We start from the raw sequence: 23,617 nt of genomic DNA on the forward strand, positions 1-23,617 counted from the left end.
CTTAATGGCATTTTTTAATTAGTTTTTATTTGAAAAGAAGCCCAAAACTCAAATAGGTTTAATTTTTAAGAATAAAAGAATCATATTCTAAAAAATTATCTAATTCAGTGTTCTCGCATACTGAAAGTCTTAGCCCTTTTCATTGCCAAGTAGATTGGCTCACTCTGTAATCCCAGCACTTTGGAAGGCCATGTGAGAGGATTGCCTGAGTTCAGCAGTTCTAGATCAGTCTGAGCAACTTGGCAAAACCTCGTCTCTACAATTAAAAAAAAATTAGCCTATTTAAAGGATAAAGCAGGAGGCTCACCTGAGTCCAACAGGTTGAAGCTGCAAAGCTAAGAGTGTGCCACTGCACTCCAGTCTGGACAACAGAGTGAGACTCCAGCTACAAGAAAAAAAGTCATAAAAGACTTACAGAGTTAGAATTTGAAAGGATATAGAAAAAGGTTGAAGAAAACTGAAGAATAAAATTTAAGAAACTATGAAATAACTTTTTTTTGAGAGGATAACAAGTAAATGAATGGGTGATGACATTGTTTGGAGTACTAAATCCTCCCAGAGTTCATAACATTGAATATTAAATTAAAAATAATATATATTCTCTAGAAATATAGAGGTAAATAACAGAACAAACAATAAAAATACTGTGGGTCATGGAATTTAGAAATGAGTAATGGTGGAGCAGGGGTTGCTATTTTTCATTGAAAATCTGTTTGGGCTTTTAAAACCAGCATATCTACCACTTGAACAATAATCAAGACTAAAACTAAGTCCAATAGTCACAAAAAAATGAAACAAAAATAAATATTTAAAATGATTAAGGACTTAATATATACAAAATCTAGTACGAGTAGATTTGCATGAATTGTAAAATTTAAAACTCAGAGCAATTTATTAGTATTTATTATCTTTTTGTATTCCTCACATACGTAAGAAAGGATTATTTATTTATTGAGTTGGAATTTTACTCTGGAGTGCAACAGCACGATCCTGGGCTCTGGCAATGCTTCAGCCTAACCTTTGCAAGTAACCTAGACTACAGTTGCCACATTTAGCTAAATTTTTCTTTTATTGTACAGAGCAGTTCTCATCAAATTGCCCAGGCTCATCTGAAACCTTTAGACCCAGGCAATCTTCTTGCTTCCGCCTCCCAAAGTGCTGGGATTGCAGGTGTGAGCCACCACACCCGTCCAAGAAAAGAGAATCTTAAGAATTAAATAACTTACCAAGATCACATAATAGGACTGAAATAGTAACTCAAAATCATGTTTGTCAGATTTTCAACCAACTTTTATACCAAGTACAAACGTTACTTAATCCACCTCACTCATTCAACAAATATTTACTTGGCAATTTGTTATGTTGTAGGCACTGAGATAAGCAAAGGATACCTACATATATATATATACTTGGATCTCTTTCCTGGTTGAACCCTTTGTCTCCTAGCTCAGACAATTCCCAGAAAACAGGCATGGGCTACCACAGGATTCTTTCTTCTTGATGTTCATGAATGTTTTATCAAAAATGGGAAAGAGAGAACACATTGTAGACAAAAACGTTGATAATGGGAGATGGGAGTTGAAACGCAGCATGACTGCTTGAGGCTGGTCCTATGAGATGGAGAACTATGTCTCTCAAGGATCTACAACAGAGAATTTAGAAATAATAAATTTTTAGTATATGTGTAAGGAAGAAACATCAATAAAAAAGTCAACAAGGCCATATATATTATCAGGAAGAGAACCAGGAGATAGTAGCATTAAGAAAAGAAGTAAATGAAAGTTAAGAAAGTGGATTCCTCATCTGGATAAAACACTTAAAATGCTCTATTTCTTTGAGAAAGACAGGTAGGAAAGGGATTAGATGAAAATACAGGATTAAGGAATAAATTTTAGAAAACAGGAAGAATTAAAATGGGTTCATAGGTTGAGAAGAGGAAATCAAAGGAAAGGGAAAGGAGAAATAATTGTTGAGATGTCAGAAGAGAACTAGGGGATTGAATTTTTTAGAGGCAGTGGGCTTATCTCAGGCAGGAGAATTCTCTCCCTGTCTGAGACAATAAGAAAGGCAGTACTAAGAGGACAAAGATTGAATGCAACAGCTCAGCAGTATGACTAGAATAGCCATGTTTGGTCGATCTTTGTGTTTTCTTGCAAAGTGGTGGAAGCAGTAGTGGAGTGAGGGGGGTTTGAGACCCTGAGAAATGTAGCAAAAGTTTGAGGTCCCATATTAGATAGTGAAAAGGAAGCTAGGCAGAGATGGTTTGAATGATGGCTGCAGAATGATCAGGGATAAGACATCTTCCTCAGCAGCATGCAGCAACAGAGCACGCATACACATCATGTGTTGGCCACTGCTCCTTTCCTAAAATATGGTCTATTTTTGCAGCCACCGGGAATTGAATCAACCCAAAGCTAGAGATTTTCAGAGTTTATTGGACAAGGTGATTGAAAATACTGACAAGAGAGTGGTTGAAATATATTGCCAGTAGTTATAGAGCTGCACTGGAAATAGATAGGGTATTTGTGGTATATCTTCCCCTTGATAGAAGAGGCAGACTAGGTCTATCACAGGTGCCGACATAATCAACATTGTTTTCGCCTGGAAGTTAGATGTAATCACAGAATATAGATGACATGGTGAAAATCAAAACTATTAAGCCCGACATGCATTGACCATTGTCCCTTTCCTAAAATATGAAGTATTTTTGAAGCAAGGTATAATCATAATCATAATGTAGTATTATTTAAAATTGTTTTCATATAATTTTACATATGCAAATTTGTAAACTGTAGTAAGAAATAAAGAGTGCATGCGTGTGTGTGTGGGTGTGCATACACACACGTCCAGACACCATAACTCTGATCTGAAGACCTGTTATGACTTGTGCATAGGTCGCAGGTTCTAGTCTGTTGTATCGGGGAAAGACAAATGTTGCTGCTGCGAACCTTCCCTGTGACACCAGACGGAGCTCTGGTTACATCTCTACCAGGCCTACTGTAATTAAGAAACAAAAAGGAGTTTCTTATCCATAGAACTTCACAGCTGGAATCTCATTTCTAGTGTCAGTCCATTCTTCTGGACTCTCATCCTTAAGACTAGACTGAAAGGCTATCTTTTCTGTTTTGTAGGCTGCTTAATCAGTTGCTATTTTAGATATAAAGACAATCTTCTCCCACACGTAAGAATCATTTGTTTTTTGGTAATTTGTTTCCCAATTTAATTTTCTTTCCAATTAAAAAATAAAACTGAAGAGAGGTTTTATAAACGAATTTTATTACATATATGATAGGAAAACATTGCTCATTTTAATTTTTTTAAGATAAAACTAATTTTAGTAAAATCTTTTCCCCTAAAACTCAAGTGATTAACATACAGGAGAAAATTATAGAATTGAAAATTATCCGTTTTTTAAAATATGAAAATTATAGAAACCTGTTGCTTGTTTTTCTAACCAATGGCTTCTTTTTAGTGTAATAGTCAAGTTATTAAGAGATTTTATTTTAAGATAAATAGTAAAAATAATATTTTTGCACTCATTCACAAAAGAAATCCGGTATTTTTCTAATTTGTTTTTCTGTATGTAATCCTCAAAATAATTTCTGCTTTGCATTTAATATATAATAGGCAATTACTATCTTTCTGTAAATTTAAAATTCTCTTTTCAGTTATCATATTAATGATACTTTTTAAAAAAGGGATACATCCAGTCCTTCTTGAAATTTCCTTCCAGGGTTTCCTGACATATAAACGGAGTTTCTTTGCAAACTAACTGCATTAGCATCTATAACTGTGTTCTTCTGGTGCACTTTTCCTTTTCCCTACTCCTTCTTTTGCCCTCTTTCTGAGTGTCTCCATCACTCTGCCCCTGGCACAGTTGATGGATTCACCTCTTCAATGTCTCATTATCCCTAAATGAATGATTTCCAAATTTTGTTGCCATTCATAACCTCTCGCCTGATATACATATCTTACAATACTACTCAAGGACTTTCCTATGTAAGAATAAATAAAACTGAATAATTTAATCCAAAGATGATATCATCACATTTTCTTGAAAAGAGACTCTTCTTTAGATCCTCTACAGTACTGTACTTAGTCTCATCACTTATCCAATCTCTATCTAATGCTGAAAAACATGAAGTAAACTTTAATCCTTCTTTTTCTTTCAATTTTTACTTTCTTTCTTTTTTTTGAGTTGGAGTCTCATTCCATCGCCCAGGCTGGCGTGTAGTGGCACACTCATGGCTACCCCAGCTTGACCTGCTGGGCTCTGGCGATCCTGCTCCTTCTCAACCGTACAAGTAGCTGGAACTACAGGCACACACTACCAAGTCCGGCTAATTTTTGATTTATTGTAAAGATGAGGTCTCATCAAGTTGCTCAGGCTGGTTTCAAAACCGTGGGCTCGGGCAATCCATTCCCCTTGGTGTCCCAGATTGCTAGGATTACAGGTTGAGTCACTGAGCCCGGTCTAATTTTTACTTTTATAAGTGATAGGGTCATACTATGTTACCCAGGCTGGAGTACAGTGGCTATTCACAAGTGTGATCCCACCACTGCTTGGTACTAGAGTTTGACCTGCTCCATTTCCATCCTGGGCCGATATACTCCTCCTTAGGCAGCTAGGTAGTTCCCTACTCCTGGGAGATTACCATACGGATGCTGAATTTAGTATAGACACTCGATTGATATAGCCCACTGCAACCCAGAATACCTGCCTTAGCCTCCTGTGTAGCTGGGACTACAGGTGTGTGCCATCAGGTCTGGCTAATTTATTTATTTTATAGATGGGACCTCACTATTTTGCACAGGCTGGTCTCGAACTCCTGGACTCTTGCTGTACTTCCACCTTGACCTCCCCAAACTCTGGGATTACAGGTGTGAGTTACCACACCTGGATGTAATTTTCTTTACAATATCTCAGGAAGTTGGAAAAGCAGAGCTTGAACTTGAAAAATATCACTAATGGTCCACAGTTGAGGAAGAGAACAAAGAGAAAGAACTAGGTTCTGAATACATGGCATTCTAAAAATCACAAACATCCTTGGAAGAGGTCAAGTGGCCATGGGACATAGTAAAAAAGAGTAAAAAGGAAAAATAAAGAATTGCAATCATGCACTGTAATGCTAGTTCAAAGAGAATAAACAAAGCAATAATGGGAATTTTCAGAAGATCAATCTATCAAGGATACATAGGAAGATTGGGTAAGGATGTGGTTGTGGGGATCTGGTGTGTAGTTAGCAAAATAATGAAGAGGATTGCTATACTTCTTTGTTTTGTTCAAATAAATTACATCTTTAGATTTTCCAGTGTTACACAATCTTTAAATTTTCAGTTTTATGCAGTAACTGTTGGGGTTTTAAAAAACTGCCTAGTATCTGAACCTTTTAATACTTTTTTACTCTCTTATTCTTTTCTGAACGTTTGTATTTTATGATGCTTGGTGTTTTCATAGAATTTAGCTATATTTTGCATTGTTCGAAGTGGAGATAGGGGGAATAATTTACTGAAATTTGCTGAGGCTTCTTGAAACAAAGTAGACAAATACTTCTGTTCAAGGAATTTGTATACTAGTAGAAGCAGCTAGCAAATAAATAACAAATAGTAAATTGTAGAGTGTGATTGAAGACTGAGGGACACTTGGTGATGTTGTGGACAGCAGATTATAACAATAAATAGGCTGACTAGCAAAGACCTAATTGAGAAGCAAAAATTTGAGCAATGACCTGAGGAAGTGAGGGTGTTAGCCAACCATCTTCTTAGGCATTACTTTCCAACTAGAATGAACAGTTAGAGAAAAATCACTAAAACGAATTGTGTTAAAATTCAATGATTAGCCAGCATGATTGGAAGAGAAGTGGTAAATGGGAGAGTAATGGCCTTGTGTATGCAAAGCATATCATGTAGGTCTTTGTAGGTTGTTATAAGGATGAGACTTTACTAGAAATGTGAGAGAGAGCTTCAAATAAGATTTTGAAAAAATATCTGATACAGAAAGTTGGTTTAGACAAAGCTTGTCCAAATATGACATGCAGACAGAAATACATACAAACCAAATAAAGTTTCCCTCAGTGGACCATCATAAACTGAACACAGCCACATAAAGTCATGTCCCATGATACCAAGGTAAGGAACTAGATGATAATGAACAATATAGGAGATTCTGCATACCCTTACCCAACTATTACTTGCCATATACTGTCTGCCAAACTGTGTCTTGCTACAATAGAAGCTATAGGTAGGAGGCATGAATTCCATATTTCACAAAAATTCTTAATTATCATATAACTGCATATCGTTTGAACTGGCAGTGGGGAGTGGCATAAACACATGTTTTTCTGTCCAAAGATTTCTTACCTGATCTCACCTAATAGTGTGGTTTATGACAAACCCTAATCCCTACAGCTTATATTATTCATACGATGCTATTGTTTTATTCTTCAGCCAATATTAACTTATTTTCTACATACAGAAATGTCTTTCTAAATTATATGTAGGGCATTTCACTCTAGTTCAGCTATCCCCAAATACGGGCTCTGCCACCTTTCCATTTCTGTAGCACGCTAATCTTGCATTTCTACCTGTCTAAATGTCTTGCTGTACTCCTGATAAGCTTGGAATATTGAGTTATGTCTTCTCCTTAGCTTCCATATATTAGACTTGGGACACGTAACTCCACAATACTGATACTATAGAAAATTAGAGTGTTTTTACAGCAGATATGAGTATTGCCATTGTTTTAGGTCCTTTGGATTTTTAAAAAAAATTTAACAAGACTTTTTATGCAATCATTTTCCTATTTTTTAAAAAAATCATTATTTGTTTTTTTTGAACTTCTCAGAGGGAAACACCATGTGTTATTTTACCTTTATTTCATCTTAGCACTTTGAACTTGGTAGACACTCAGTCAGTTCAGTATCAATTTATTAGCCAAATGAAATATCTAAAGTAGAAAATTCAGATATATGTATAAAATTGATTTCAGTTGTAGCAACGTAGAAAATTATTTTTCTGCTTTTGCTTTTAGTAAAGAGGTCTGAATTTTAGAATGATGGGTCTTTATAAGATTTAATGTGGCAGCCCTTTATTGAGTGGCTAGTATATAGGGAAGTCACTTGGAATATAGTAATGTGAATAATAGAGTCCATGGCCTCAGGTAATTTAGAGACTACCCCCTATGGGGTAATCAAAACAATTTTAACCTAATAAATGTGTGAATAAAATCCCTTTATTGATAATTGTGAAAGGCCCTTGATAATCTCGAGGAATTAACAGTTCAATTACTGAAAAAACTATTTATTTTTACATGCACTAAACCATATTAGTACTTGCAATAATTCATCTACATTTCCAGGCACCCCTAAAAACGTACATCTCAGAAACTACAGAGATTAAATGCACATGTCAAAGTTGTTACAGAATTGTCTTTTGGAATGACTTTCTTAGAATTATACATTTTAGAATTAGAACTGCCTAAGTAACTGGATTTAACTCTTTATTTTATGGACGGGAAAATGGAGAGCCAAAGGGGTAAATGATTTGTCACTTGCATATGTTTACCAATATGGTTTGAGAGAAAATTTCTTAAAGCACAGGTCCTGAATAATTAAGGTGTCAACTACTCTTTCTATTCTACTTCATTTCCTTCCCCTGTAGAAGAGTTGATATGAACAAAAATTACCTTGAAGAATCCTAAACTTTTACTATCCTCTTCCAAATGCATGAGACTGCAAAATTAGCATTTGAACATTTCTAGTTTTTCCATTTGTCCTATCTGTGACTGCTTGAATTAGATATTGTGTTATTTTTATTTTCTGGAATTATATTTCAATATGATTAACTTTCAGTATGATCTTGAAGCTATAACTAACTTGCTTCTTCAGAGAGCTAGGAAAATGTGATTTTAGTAGGCATGGAGAAGAGTGCTCAAGGAAAAGACAAAGGTAACTTCTCTAGAGGTTGATTCCTAAATTATTCTGATATAGAAATTAAAAAACATGTCAGGACTATTTTTAACTCACTGGAAAAGTTATGACCTCATGTCTACTATCGTACAATGTGATATATAAACACGGTTTAACTGTATATAAACACATCTATGCTTTTGCTATAGATTGGGGATGGCTCCACCAAACACACTCATTCCAGTTCTTTACCAAATCTGATCCACGAGAAGTAAGTTGCTCTCCAGTCTTCCCTGAAGTCAAATCAGTTAAATACACAATGCCCTCTCTGCTCTACAGCAGTCTTTACTTTCTTTTGTTTTGAGCACTATTGATGGCTATCAAAAGTTTCACCAAGCCAGAAAAGAAGAGAAAGTGTGGGAAGTTATAAAGGAAGAAAGCCGACATTAGGTAGAAGAAAGATAACCTGAGTGATATGAACTTTATCAAATCAATCATTAGCTGAAATAGTTCACATCAGTGGCAGGTAGAAGTACTTTGAACTTCTTAGAGTGATGTAATTGCCAGATAGTGGTAGGTGTCTAAATCTGAGTTAATAAGCTTTACCAAACATTTAGAACAACTAGGCATTAGAAAACATGCACAGTTCTCAAATATACCAGACTGTAACACATACATATTATACATATATATTTCAAGAAAACAATTCACAGCATGTATATGAGCAGAATTTATGTCTGAAACAGATACAGTTTTTAGAAAAGATACAACAGTTTGCCTTAGCTCTGAGCTCTGTAGTGTCTGGAAGAAAAAAATGAGAAAAAAAAATGTTAGTTTTGCTAACCTGATGAAACTAGAGTACATAACTGTCCCTAGAAAGAGACACACTTTTGATTGTGATAGTTAGGTTAGACTGCAGGAATGAATGAAAATATCTTAAAATGAGAGAGATGTTTTGCCACTAGTTGAACACCACCTGAATCCTGCATTTGGTTCTAGAAAAGAAAATGAAATACTGTGAAAATCCTGTAGCAATTTTTATATGGCAGTGTCAGAATTGTATGAGTATGTAAAACCACATCAACATGAGAAAGAAAATGGGAATGTTTAGCAAAACTAAAAAAAATTAAAATAATATAATGAGGGACCTCAGCGATGTCTTCAAAAATTTGAAGGTTGAATGTGTGTGGAAAATGGAATTAAACTAATTAAATATGACCCCAAAGTGTTTAACAAGGATATGAAAGCCACAAAGAGAGTGACTTATGCTGATCACGAGGAAGATGGTCCACAGATCAGCTATCTAAAACTGAAATTAGTTGCTCTAGGGAGTTGTAAATTTACTGTTTCTGTGTTTATTCAAGGGCAAGTTGGGTAACTACTTGGCATAAATATATTACAAAGAATTCAAGAACCAAATGGAAATATGGAATTTTTTTTAAAGAAAAGTGCAATATCTTTTAATCTTAAATGCTGTTTGGAAAATACCTGAGCATGAGACCTGGACCATTAACTCCTTACAAAGAATTTTCTGTCCCTGATTAGTCTATTTATATGCCAATGTCCAAAGAACATGAAAGACGCATTTTGTACAGCTATTGAACTAAGCGTACTGGAACACCTGGGTCTCTTAAATGAATTCTATGGTTAGTGTTAGAGTCATTAGTTATGAAAAATTTAAATGTTATTTAGTTCTTCTTTGTAAGCTCCTCTTTCTCTCTCTCTCTCTCTCATCTCTGTCTGTGTGTGTGTGTGTGCTAGAAAGAGCCAACCCACAACTCTTTCTTGAGTGCCTAATCAACAGCAGGTTTTTACCAGGTATAATGCATATACAAAGGTTTATAGACACAGTTAACTTAAATCAGTGGGCTTATCGTATTGCACATCCTTCTCTTATTTTTCCTTTCTTTTTCTATCTCTCTCTATGTTACTTTACTCCAAACATCTAGAAATAGATTTTAGTTCAAGTTTTACCATTTATTAGTTATATGATATTGGTTGAAATACTAATGTCATTAAGCTTTAATTCATATATTTGTGGAAGATAATAATAAAGCTAACTTCAAAGTGAGGACAAAGTAAGATTATGAACATAGCTCTTGGCATATAGATGTGTTCATTTAACATTAGGTATTACAATAGTTCTCAAACTCATTCCCACTTCTACACTTAGAATCTCTAATTAAATCCTTTTTTTCTGTAGGTCCATTAGAATCTGTAACAAAATACTATTCTCTATCACACTTTCATTACCTATTCTGTTCTGTAGTTGTTCTACTTTGCTTTCTACTTTAGTTTAAACATCTTTACCTCCATTCTCACTTCTTGCTTATACATGGGGAGATGTGAGAATCTGTTCTACAGCATCATAGGGTTTTAGGTCTGGAAAATACTTTATCCAGGCAGTCCACTCATTTTGGAGATAAGAAGCCTAGCATACAGAGACAGCGTTTAATATCTTTAATGTAACAGAACAATTATTTGATAAGAGCAAGCTAGTAGCAAAGTGCTCTTTCTATTATATGGCATTCCATATCCCTAACTCCAAATAGCTATAAGCATGTGGAGAGAAAAGGAGTACAGAGTTTGACCCACAGCCTTCAGTGAAGTATCGGACAATGCTTTGAGTTTTTTAAATTACTTATTACTTTGAGTTTTAAGAAGAAAAAAATAAAGGAAGAAGTGAACATATTTTAAAGATTTGTATATATAGACACAGTTACTATAGTAGTTTTTATTTTCGGTTTATTGTCCTTTCTTCTCTAAGAGGCAGAGAAATTATGATTTAGGAAGCAACTAGTACCTCATAGTCAAAATTGTGTGGCTTTGAGTTTTATAACTAAGTTATCCTTGTCTTATACAATTCATAAACTTTTTACTACTATGCCAAGTTGTCTAATGCTTCTGGGTCATCCGAGCAGCTTGTGCTAGTCCTAGCTTATCTTCTTCCCCAGGTCATAGACAAGAAACAAAGCAGAAACTGAAAGGTTGAATTATCCCAGGGTAGTTTTCTTGCCTTAGGAAATCTTTCTTGAGATGTTTCAAACCTATCCACATTTGAAGATATTTCACTCTTTTTTATCTTCTGCAGGTGAATTGGATTCTTGTTAGCACAACGTGACCTCTGAATACACACACACACACACGTACACACACATACAATTTATACCAAACCAAGTTTAGAACATGAAATCATAGTATTATTGATGTAATTATAGTAATATTTATGACCCGTATATTAGCATTACTGACCACATTTATTATATACCAAATGCTGCATATAAATTTTATTTGGATTCTCTCATTTAACCTTCATACCAAACATGCAGCAAGAGCTATTCTTATTTTATGGATAGAACTCTGAGGCTTAGCGGACTCGTGATGATTTTTGTGCAGTTCCCATAGCTAACAATATAGTAAAGCTAGGATTCAAACCTAGGCAATCTGATTTTAAAACATGAAAAATTCACTACTATATACCATTTCCCACGTTTCTGACTTACCTACTGCTACAGAAATCTCTTACCTAGAGAAACCTCTAGCTACTTAATCACTACTTCCCACTGCTTTCGGAACAAAATGAAAATAGCAGTTCTTTAATTAATGCTTAAGTTCTCAACACATATGCAGAGAGGTATTACAGTTCACTGTTGGTGGGTGTGATTTTATTCATTGAAATGTTGAGAAAGTACATGAGCTATGATCATAAAAAATGTTTATTTTTTTCTTTCTTTCTCAATAAGTTTGTTACCTTTCACATATGGTCACACTCTCTCTGTAGAGAAGATATACCAGGAGGCAAGATAATAATATTCATATCTTGATTAGACACTTGAGTTTGTTCATATTCTTGCCGAGGAAGCAATTGCCTCCTTTGCATATAGCAAGAGGCTGTAAAAAAGAGTTGAATCATTGTTGGTAACTTGGAACCTGGAGATGTATTTGGCATTTGAAACTTGGAGTAAATGTTACGTTTACAGTTTTTTGCCATTATTTTTCCCTCTCACAATATGTCACACTCTCTCTTTTATTTATTTATCTCATATAGTTGAACTGAGAAATTATTATAGAAGAGAGACACTATCTTAAGTATTGAGAATAATACAGTAAATAAGAAAACTGCATCTTAATCTTTATGAAGCTTATAGCCTAAAGGAACACTCAAGAGTATGGATACCTAAATAGGCAACTACACTTCTGAGTGATAAAGTGATGTTATAGAATAATTAGGTGAGTCACTTGGCAGGGAGGATTCATAAATTTTTCTCCTAGGTGATGGTTCTTAAGATAAGTCTTGGAAAATTGGTTAACCCAGTCATGAAAGGCAAAGAATCCCCTAGGGAGAGAAAACTACATATGCAAAGGTTTAGAAGCAATTGACAACATGTAGCTATGAAAAAAAATGGAGTATAACTGAGCTTAAGAATACAAGATGAAGACTTGATCTTTTGAACCTGATGAAGGAACCTATATTATATCCTGAGGACAATAGAAAATTTCTAAAATGTTTAAAGCAAGGTTTTAGGGCCTCTTTTATACTCAGTTCTTAAAGTGGCCAAGTTCACATAAAAATCATATAGTCTGTGGCTTCACCTTTACCCTTGTAAACTATGAAGTATCAGTAAAGTGAGACAAAGTCAAAAGCTCTTTTTTCTGCCTGCTTCAAGGAGGATATCTACCTCTTATACAATTCCAAGTAAACATAAAAAGTGGAAACATAATCTAATAACATAACATATGAGTTTCCCTTGGAGTTGTATTAGTGTTTGTGTTATTCAATATCTGGAGTGTGATTTGAGTACAAATCTCAAATTTGTAATGCTGGAATATCTCGAACCTGGTCTACTATCCCCCTTAGAGCAAGTCTTTACCTCTCTAATCCAGATCATAGCAATGGTCTCACATTAGCTCCCCTCTATGCCTGTGACTGCTAAGTGTTCTACATTCCATGTAGATTTATGGAATTTATTTGTCTATATGGTAGTCTTTCTTTTTACTCTGTGGAAAATAAAAAGTCAATTGAAGCTCCTTTATGAACTTTTTTCTTTCATTAGATGAGAAGCTTATATACTTGCAATTTAATATGAGTGCTTTTCAAACTTGAGAATAGTTACCATTGAGCTGCTGGAGTTAATTTAATCCCACTCTCACCAAGAAGAATGACTTGGCTATCAGTCTGTACTTTAAGTCCCAGTTGTGAAAGCTGGAGTCCTGCCCCAAAACAGTCTTTAATACTTGATGAGATTTACCTCCCAACTCTGTCTTCTCTGCTTCTCACAAACAAAAGATCCTAGAGAACAACACCTAAAATAAGACTCTTGATGACTAAAGATGTTGTCAGATAGAAAATACTCTTCTGGGCAGGGAAGACTAAAATACTTAAATGGGACTCAAAGTCTAATCTTGTCCTTTCTTCCTATAGGCTGTGAAATGAGGCCTCGGCTGTATACATTTCTGAACCGTAAGGAAGTCTCTCTGATTCGTCATTGCCCTGTCTCTCAAACTTGTAATTTTTCAAGGTATCCTTTCATTCTATGGTAATTACCCAATCTTTCAACTTCTCACTTTTATAAAATTGAATGCAATTTAGAAGGATAAAAAATTATGTTTATTTTAAAATTTAAAAATAGGAGCTATACAATCATTGTTTCTTTTTGTCTTGGCAAGCAAAAGTTTAATATTACATTTTGATGTTCAATTGCAGTTTTATATTTTTTATGAAAGTTGAAATGTGATTAAATGGAAATGGCAAAACATAATATGTAAGGAGAATTAGAGTTTATATTCCTACTCTCTATAAGTAGTTAAAACTAAAGTAGGGTGAAACTAAAGTATTCATGATGAAGAGGGGCTCAGGTAACTTCTGGCTTCTCTTCCCCCTAAATGTGGTGAATATTTTTTATTTATTTACATCTCTCATTGTCTAGGAATAGTAGTTCTTGATCTATAAGATCAAGTTTTCCCAACTTCTGACTTGTCAGCCTGGTCATCTAATAGTTTAATAAATTGCCAGGTTGGATATTTGGCAAGACCAAAGTATCTTGCCTTGTTTTATTTATCTATCTTATGATCATAATTGTGGCCTATGAATATGTTTCTGGGTAATATAATAGCAATCTTGTCATTTTGATTTTCTTTTTTTAAAGAAGAAGAATTGACCTTAAATACTGATTAAGATAGTCTGGCCAAAGATAACAACAGGAACCTGGGACCTTTGGAGAGAGTAGAGACTAAAATCTCAATGTCTTTTTCATCTGAGAATCATATTTATTGCAACTGGCTAAAGTTTCTACTAGCAATGAACAAAAATCAGATGTCCAGAAAAAAAATTTTATTTGGGGTAGAGAGAGCTGGGACAATCTGACTAAAACAGAAGAATCACTACTAGTTATTAATATATCAATTTGTTACTTTTGTCATTGGTGATATTCTTCAGCAGCTGTCTTAGGGTTAAGTAGATGATGTGTTAATCAAGTGTTAGTAATAACCACTATGACAAGAATTTTCTGGATCCACAGCAACCACAGCAAGGTAGTCAGTTTCTGAGTTAAGTGGTGACTTTCTCCAACTTTATGATAATGTGCATGTATTATTACATCAGAACTGGAATAGAGTAACCTTGGCTGATTAGTTGAACAAGACATAGTGCTGATGAACTTTAGTGAATATGAATTATTTTATAATAAGGATTAAGAAAGCAACATTTTTGACTCATATACTCCAGTGACTGTGGTGTTGAGACGTATTGAGTTTATGTACAATTTACAAAATTATCTATGTCAGTGGTTCCCAACCTGTTTGGTAGGATCCAGTAGGAAGCTGATTGGAAGTGGTTGGTGAGTACAGATGCGCAAAATATTATAGCATAAATAATTAATAAATCTAACGTGTATCTGTGTATGTATATATTTATCTATCTACACACATATATACATACCTGTCTTTCAATATGCACACACATATGTATGGGTGTATAAGGGGGGGACTCCCAAAAACCTGAAATTTATTTATAAAGTTGTGTATTTATCCTTACATATTTAGACATCAGTCACCTTCAAAGTACTCTCCATTTGATGCAGTAAATTTATTGAGATGCTTTTTCTACTGCTCAAAACAGTTTTTGCTTGTCAAGTTTGAGGCCTTTTGGTGCCTCTGCCATTTTTTTGTTTTATTTTGTTTCACCTCTTCCACATCAGTAAAGTTCTTTGAGAGCTTTTTTCATCTGGTGAAACACACAAACAAAAGTGTCGCTAAGGTAAGAAAGACTGGGTGAAGAGGGAGGGTGGGGCACAGATGCAATGCTGTTTTCAGTCAAAAACTGCTGAACACTTAGGCAATAAGGACAGGTGCGTTTTCATAATGGAAAAACCAGTTACCTGTTTCCTATAACTTGGAATGCTTCTTCTGCAAATAGTTATGCAACCTTCTCAAAATTTCCAGATAAAAACTTTGGTTGACCATGTGATCCAGAGAAACAAATTCTGAGTGTACTACAAAGAGCCCACACTCCAAAAGATAATTTTGAGTTTTTTTGGTTCCCCCTCATATGTGTGTGCACATGTAGATTATTTTCTGGCCACACTGTAGTTCCTTAAACTCTTTAGAACCCACAATTGCAATTACTCTCTTATGGAAGAACTATGACATTTTGAGTAAAAGTGGTCTTTATTTATGAAAGATTTAGGAATTAATGCTATAGGCCACAGGAGAGTAAGGTTTTTATACTTTGGATTATAAACTCAAAGAAAAAATTGGGTTGAAAGCTAATTATACAAACTTGAGGAGATATTTCTATCTCCTTATAAAATTCTCAGTTGCTAGAATTAATCTGGAAAGTTTTGCTTGTGAGAAAATATGATAAAAGAGAATAGAAATAAAACTTTAATCACCTATAACTTGAATGCCAGAACAATTTAATTAGAAGTATAACTCACAGGCTTATTAACCTGTGATAGTTGTCAAATGCGAATATATAGGCAATTAAACCTCCCTGGTTGCCTATCCCCATTTTGTTAGGTCTTCTCTTTAGTTTCAGAAATGACCTCTTCTTTCAACTCATTATTCACCTTGCCCCATTCCTCTAGCTCCCTACAGTAATTTCAGAATAAGGAAGTGTTCAGAATTGAGTTTATTGTGTTCATTGTAAGACAGAGCTTAATTTTGTAGTTCTAATTAATTTATTAATTGGTTGTATGACCTCATAAACTCTCTAAACATTATTTAACACATTGGGTTAATTTAATAAATATTCACACAGTGCTTGCTCTGCAAAACTACAAGTCTAGAAATTTGATTGCAAAGTCTGTGCCCCTAAGTTAACTTCTATGTTTCATGGACATAGTATTACCTTATATAAATTTTGTGAAAATCTAAAGACATTTCTGTATCTCAAAGTGATTTGAAAGCTATATACTAGTATAAGCTATAAGAATGCTATGACTATAAAGTTCCTAACCATTTTAGTAATTTAGTGATTTTTATACTCATCACACCGAATTCTGTTTCCTATTCTCTAGATATTAGCTACAAGATACCTTCCTCTTTCATCTTACCTCTCCAGTTTCCTGTTTCAGATGCTATACACCTATGCCTTACTTCTAGAAATGACCTCTTTTAAAAAAACTTTATGTTAGAAAGAACAAATACAAAAACCAAACAAACGTGAAGAAATAAACTAATGCAATGACTCTCTGTTTGCAGTAAATCAGAACTCTTGATTCATGACCAGATGAAAATTCTATTTGCTTCTTTCATCTGCTCTCTCTCAACTTCTCCCTCATTTGGAAATATGTTTCTATTAGTTTGAATATCTTTGACTTGAGGACTCCTAATAATAAGAATTTCTTTGTGTCATTTAGCATTCTTCAGCCAACTGGTAGAAAATTGTTGTCAAAAATGATGAAATGTTTCCACAGATCTTCCCTGTGTGTTGGATGTCTCCCACTATGTTCAGATCCATAGACAAGAATCTAGTCCCTCAAATGATTCTACCAAGTAACCAAGAAAACAACTCAGACTAAATAGGAGTAGTTGTTAATTCAGTTTCATTTATTTTTAATCCTTGTACTCACTGTGCTTTACATTTCAGGGATGCTGACTTTTATTTTAAACGTCTACATACAGCAGTTGGCATTTAGTTGTGTGCAGAAACCAATTGGCTTTTCAAAATTATGGCACTCATGTCTGCATTTGCCTTTCATGATAAAGCAACTATAGGTGTCTTTCATGGCACATTTCACTGCCAAAAGTAAACAAAAACAAAAACATATAAACATAAAAACCATGGAGTCGTTATATATATCTTAAGACTCTGACTTGGTATAAATTCGTTGTTGAGGAAAAACAAGTTTTTCCTGTATCCTGGTTTAGAAATTTGGGAAGTCATTTGTTTTGTTGCTTTTCTGGCAATGATTATTTTGTGACTCTTTTTGTTTAATTGTCAGTTTTTTCTTCAACTTCTGATTGGTTCCACTAGTTGTTAAAGCTTAGTTTTCCATGAGAATTTCTGTATGTTCATGTCCTTAGATGAGAACCTAGTTCCTCAAATGATGCCACATAACCAAACCTTGTTAGTGCCCAAATAGCTCTGGGATGGATACCACATAATTCTATAACTACCTACTTACCTACCTAACTTGCTTTTTTGGAAAAAGATTTATTGCCATGTGACTGACAGCCAAAAACTGCACATATTTAATGTGTACAATTTGATGAGTTTGGGCATATGCAAACATCCATGATTCCATCATGACATTCAAGGTAGTAGACATATCTAATACCCACTCACAAAGACTTTTTTTTCCCTCCAATTTCAAAATAAGTTAAAAAATTAAACATTTTTGGTTCTAAAATTCAAAGTGGGAAGATCAGTTAATGTTGCTTAAATTGCTTGAATACTTTTAGGTATCCCTTTTCTGGGAAGATTGAAGAAAACCCTAGAAGACACCGGGATAAAAGAGATTATTTGACTATGCACAAAGATTTGAGCCTGGACAGGGAAGACTGGCTTGCAGGGAGTACTAGTGTTGTCTTGAATGACCGGACTTATATACACAGAGAAAAAGGAAGCAAAATTAGTCAGCATCTCCTTATGTTTCCTTCTTTCAGAGTCCTCTCCAACATAAAGTACTCAAGCCTGCATTATCATAGCATGTACTAACTGATGGACTCATTCACATCTTTGTGTAAGGTATACTCTTCCATCTTTTCAAGAAATATTTGCATTTTTAAGAGGTTACATAGAGAGGGAGACTCCCAAAATCAAAACATCAGGCATAATGACAAATTAACAGACATCTGTAGAGAAGGCATGTGAACAGTCTTCTTTTCTCTTTCTCTAGGATCCTAACATATAGGATCCAACCAAGATGGTACTGATAACTTGATATATTCTTGCCCTCTGCTTTCAATGAAGTTGTGCTAGCATATAACCTCTCTGTTACTTTGGGTAAAAAGGTATTTTAGAAAAATAATTAAGCCTAATTTATATGAAAAAAATTGTGCCATATTTAGGCCACGTGATAACAGTTTTACACTGTATAAATTAATGATGCCTCCTTATTTGCATTGTCTAGAGACATGCTGTTTATTGCCTTTGATGCCAGAGGGAAAAGATATTATCTCACCAGTTTAAAAATACATCCTTAAATTACACTGTCCTACATGAGGACTGTGAAGAATGTATGTTGACTTAATTGGAATTTACAAATAATACAAGATGACAGCTGTCAAGCACCAGTATGAGAAAAAGAGTAACATTATTTATGTGGAAATTCTAAATTAGCATTTTTCCACTAGTAACAGAAACAACAAATAGCTTCTCTCTAGATAATAGCTATTATAGCATATAAAAATTCATAAATATGCACAAGAAGAAATCACAAAATCTTCAACTTTTAGATGAAACTATGCACACAAATGCACAATGTCTCTTGGGTTTCTAAAGATACTGAAAATGTCATGAGGTTTTCACATTTTAAAAGTAATAACATGAGGGACACATGTAAATCATGATAACATGATTGGAGTTAATATTTTATTATTCAAAGGTATTTATACTAAATAATAGTCTTTTCTATATTAAGATCATTCCTGCTTTGTTCTAGTAAAAACAAATCTTGATTTTAATTTAATTTGTCCAGAGTCGAGAATGATGTAATACAACAATCTTCATAATTAACATCGGATACAATGTATTCTAATCATAAATGAATTTAAAACATTTGAATCTTTATCAAAAATATTTTGGTGTTTAAGTTTTTTAAATGTATTCACTGCTAGTCTTACTGTTAGAGCCTTTGGTTCATCTGTGCTACTAAGTAATAGAGTTGGATTCAAAGAGTAAACTACTAAAGTTCTAGACCACTCCTAAATCAGAAGACCCTAGTGTCACCATTCTTTGTTTGATTGTTTTATTTTCTTTAGGTAAGTGAAATTATTTTCCTGGTTGTGTGTGAAGTAATTATTTGCAGTATCTTGCATACATGCAAAAATGTGCTTTTTCTAAAGCTCAAGTAGCCTGAAATGTGTCAAAACAGATCTTTCAATCATCTCTATCAAGATGCTTATTTTGACTATTGATCCAACCTAAGAGTAATGAGTACAATGAAAGTTTAAAAAGGAGGTACTCAGTTTAAGTATGTGAAGCCCAACATGGTAAATGTTGCCCTCATTCTCTCTTACAATAGATATCAAAGAAGAGTTTCTTTCTCTACGAGGTATCTAGAGGCCACTTTCTTTCTGATATGTTTCGGTACGATATAAAAGTATTTATAATACCATTTAAGAGGAACATAATATATATTATACTTTAGGCATTTTGCATGTTTATATATAATTAATCTTCATAATAGTACTGAGGTAGAGACTTAAATATTATATTTAATTCACAAATGAGAAAATTTACGCTAAAGGAGTTAAATAGCCTGATAGATAGATACTATCAACATATTGCAGAAACAAAATCTGAACCTAGTTATTCATAACCCCAAAGGTCATATTCATTTTGTTAACTGATTAATATTAATTACTACATAACTGGACATGAGATAATAGAGCCATTAAAGTGATTTTCAATTATTTATCAGTTGAAAATACTATTTTATGTTAAGTATTCTCAAAGTAAGTCATGCAACATAATATAGCCGTCTATCAAGTTAGTAAAAAACTCACTGTTACTGTACAACACTATTTTTCATTTCTCAAGTATCCAGGTAATTATACTTCAATATTTTATCCAACTTGTCAATCTAGACAAGCAGCCTATAACATTTGATCAAGTCCTTAAATTGTCTCCCACAAAAATATGACTCATCAGGAGCCTTATATTTTAGTTAGATCACAAGTTCTTTCCTTGTTATGTACTCTTGGGCCTGTAACAAACTTCTCTCTTAACAATTTGGTCACCGTTCTGTCTCTTGTTGATATCAACCAAGATTTAACTCTCCTTAAAGATGTGACCCCCCTCTCAATTAATATTTACATTTTACCTGGTGGCAAAGGGGACAGAAAGAAACATAAAACAAAAAGAACAGGAATCTTCATGATTGAAAATCGTTAGCCAATGCAGCAATTCTGGATTCCTTGAATAAGAGAAAGGTAGAGGGTGTATCTTTTTATATTTCTCTCCATGAGTGATATGAATTTAATCTTTTATGTTTATCAAAAGTTAAAACTCCTGTTTAGCAGTGCCTGGGGCAAAAGTGCTGGGCATTCCCTCTCTTTCAACTTGGGAATATAAAGGATTATAATATCCCTAGCAGATTATTATCTTTTTAATGACTAGTTATCTAAGAAATGTCTTGCCACTGGGAATTTCCTACTGGAGGTCTGTGGAGTGAAAATATGAGAATTTAATCTTTGTTGTTGCTTTCTTTGTTCCTGTTTCTTAAGCAGCTATGCAAAACAAACAAACAAAAAAAACTTCTGAATGTAAAAAGCAACAGAAATTCAGGTCTCCTAATCTATTATTTTCAGTCATTAGACCATATTTCTCCCTGTGATTTATGGTTATTTCTAATACCCTCTTCATCATTTCTGTTTTTTTGCTGTTTTATGTGCAGTGAAGATTTTAGAAACACTGAGGTATAAGAAAATTTTACAATAAATACACAAACACACAGAAACATACACAGTCAGACAAACAATTTGTATTTGCAAGATGCCAAGTGATTACACTGACAGTAAGAAGTAAACCAGCCGGGCTCGGTGGCTCAGCTTGTAATCCCATGCCTTGGGAGGCTGAGGTGAGTGGATTGCCTGAGCCCGCGGGTTCGAGACCCGCCTGGGCAACTTGGCAAGACCCCATCTCTACAATAAATCAAAAATTAGCCGGGCGTGGTGGCAAGTTCCTGTAGTTCCAGCTACTTGGAAGGTTGAGGTGGAAGGATCGCCGGAGCCCAGCAAGTCAAGGCTGCGGTGGCCGGGAGCTGCCACTGCACTCCAGTCTGTGTGACAGAGTGAGACTCCAACTCAAAAAAAAAAAAAAAAAGTAAGCCATTTTAATAAGATAATGAATTATTTGAATGTTTCTATAAGAAGATATTTTAGCTATAGTTATAAAATAGAGATGTTTAGCAAAGGATCTAGACATATTTTTCTTTGCTTTGTTTTGGGTATTCTTTTTTAAGATCTGGAAGTAACAGAATTGTTAGGAGTAGTGGTTATGATGATCCAGTAAAGATACATTAAAATAAAACATCCAGTTCATAAGCATTAAATTTCTCAGTTTTTTAGATGTTAAGGAAAGTTATTCTATTAAAAACAAGAAATGTGATATGCCTCATTATGTTTAAGTGATGAACCAAGCAACCCAGAACTTTGCAAATTATTCACTGACTGTTATATACAAAACTGTTGAATTCCTAGAACCAGACTCAGGAACAAATTTTCAAAATTGGAATTGGGTCCTCTAAACTATCCTTACTTTGTAATGTACTTTTATTCTCCAGTCTTGTTGTAGTACATGATAAGGAGATAAACAGTCAAACTGAAATAGATCACATTCTAGGAAGGCAATGTTTAATGCCTAAGAGTTCAAGAAATGGTTAGAAAATGTGTTGTTCAACCTTTATTCCATAAAATCCCCAATACAAATTTAGCATGACCAGAAAAAAATTACCATTCATATTTCCTGTCATATTCTGAATAAGATTTACATTTATGGTCATCACTAACAACTAGCAGTAACATTTGAAACCATTCTTCATTGTAGCAGAATGATGCAACATTATTAATAATGATAGAAGCAGTAATTTTAAAATTAGCATTAAGATGATTTCATATCTTTGCAATTGTGAATTGTGCTTCAATGAACATGTGGGTGCAAGTGTCTTTTTAATACAATGACTCTGTTCTTTAGGGTAGATACCTAGTAGTGAGATTGCTGGATCAAATGGTGGATCTATTTTTAGTTCTTTGAATAATTTCCATACCTCTTTCCATAGAAAGGAATATATACAGCATGGACTACTATGAAGCCATAAAAAGAATGAAATCTCCTTGATGATTAGTGAGATTGAACATTTCTTCATATGTCTGTTGGTTGCTCGGATGTCTTCCTTTGAGAAGTGTCTGTTCATATCTTTTGCCCACTTTATAATGGGGTTGTTTGTTTTTTTCTTTTCAGCACGTTTAAGTTTCTTGTAGATCCAAGATGTTAGGCCTTTGTCAGACCTGGAGTTGGCAAATACTTTTTCCCAGTGTGTGGGCTGTCTCCCTGCTCTCTTGATGTTTTATTTGATTTTGCAGAAGCTTATCAGTTTAATGAGGTCCCACTTGTCTATCTTATCTCTTATGGCCCGTGCATTTTGGGTTTTGTTCAGGAATTGGATGCCAGTTCCAATTTCCATAAGGGTGTGTCCTGCATTTTCTAAGGTTCTTATGGTTTGAGGTTTTACATTTAGTCTCTGATCCATTTAGAGTTAATTTTTATGTATGGGAATAGATAGGGATCTTGTTTGAATTTTCTGCATGTAGTCAGCCAGTTTTCCCAGCATCATTTACTGAATAGGTTCTTCTCTCCCCAGTGGTAGTTGGTGGAGGCTTTGTCGAAGATGAGTTGGTTGAGAAATTGAGGTTTTACTTCTGGAATCTCAATTCTATTTCATTGGTCTATATGCCTGTTCCTGAACCAATACCAAACTGTTTGATTATTGTAGCTTTATAGTAAAGTTTGAAGTCTGGTAGTGTGATCCCTCCTACTTTGCTTTTTGTGTGTGTGTGTTGTTGTTTTTTTTTTTTTTGTTGCTACACTGAGATACCACCTAACTCCAGTCAGAATGGCAATTATCAATAACTCAGAAAATAACAGATGCTGGAGAGGATGTGGTGAAAAGAGAACACTTCTACACTGTTGGTGAGAGTATAAACTAGTGCAACCTCTGTGGAAAGCAGTGTGGCGATTACTAAAAGCTCTAAATATCGACCTCCCATATGACCCTGCAATCCCCCTACTGGGAATATACCCTGAAAAACTCAAATCACTCTATCAAAAAGATACCTGCACACGTATGTTTATCGCAGCATTGTTCACAAAGCAAGAACCTGGAACCAACCATGCTGCCCATCAAAAGAGGACTGGATTAAAAAAATGTGGTACATAAACACGATGGAATACTATGCAGCCATAAAAAAGAACTAAATCATGAATTTCGCAGCAACCTGGATGGAACTAGAGTCTATAATACTGAGTGATCTCTTACAGAAATAAA

The 23,617-nt window shown here is 34.4% G+C and overlaps 1 protein-coding gene across 1 annotated transcript; it reads right to left on the reverse strand.

The window, feature by feature from the left end:
* Nucleotides 1-17,020: 17,020 nt before the first annotated feature.
* On the reverse strand, nucleotides 17,021-20,450 carry DEFB133 (defensin beta 133). Its single transcript, XM_021716104.1, has 2 exons — nucleotides 20,396-20,450; nucleotides 17,021-17,145 (listed from the first exon to the last, which is right to left on the reverse strand). The coding sequence occupies exons 1-2, from the start codon at nucleotides 20,448-20,450 to the stop codon at nucleotides 17,021-17,023; spliced, it is 180 nt and encodes a 59-aa protein (XP_021571779.1).
* Between the last annotated feature and the right edge of the window lie 3,167 nt (nucleotides 20,451-23,617).

The sequence above is a fragment of the Carlito syrichta genome, unplaced genomic scaffold (genome assembly GCF_000164805.1).
Source record: "Carlito syrichta isolate Samal-C Ts95f unplaced genomic scaffold, Tarsius_syrichta-2.0.1 Scaffold308165, whole genome shotgun sequence".
Classification (NCBI taxonomy): Eukaryota; Metazoa; Chordata; class Mammalia; order Primates; family Tarsiidae; genus Carlito; species Carlito syrichta.

Coding starts and splice junctions, on each gene's coding strand:
- DEFB133 (XM_021716104.1), bottom strand. CDS start 20,450: ATGAAGATTCCTGTTCTTTTTGTTTTATGTTTCTTTCTGTCCCCTTTG. Junction 17,146..20,395: donor TCTGTCCCCTTTGCCACCAG/GTAAAATGTAAA, acceptor TACTTTTGGCAG/TGAAATGTGCCATGAAAGAC.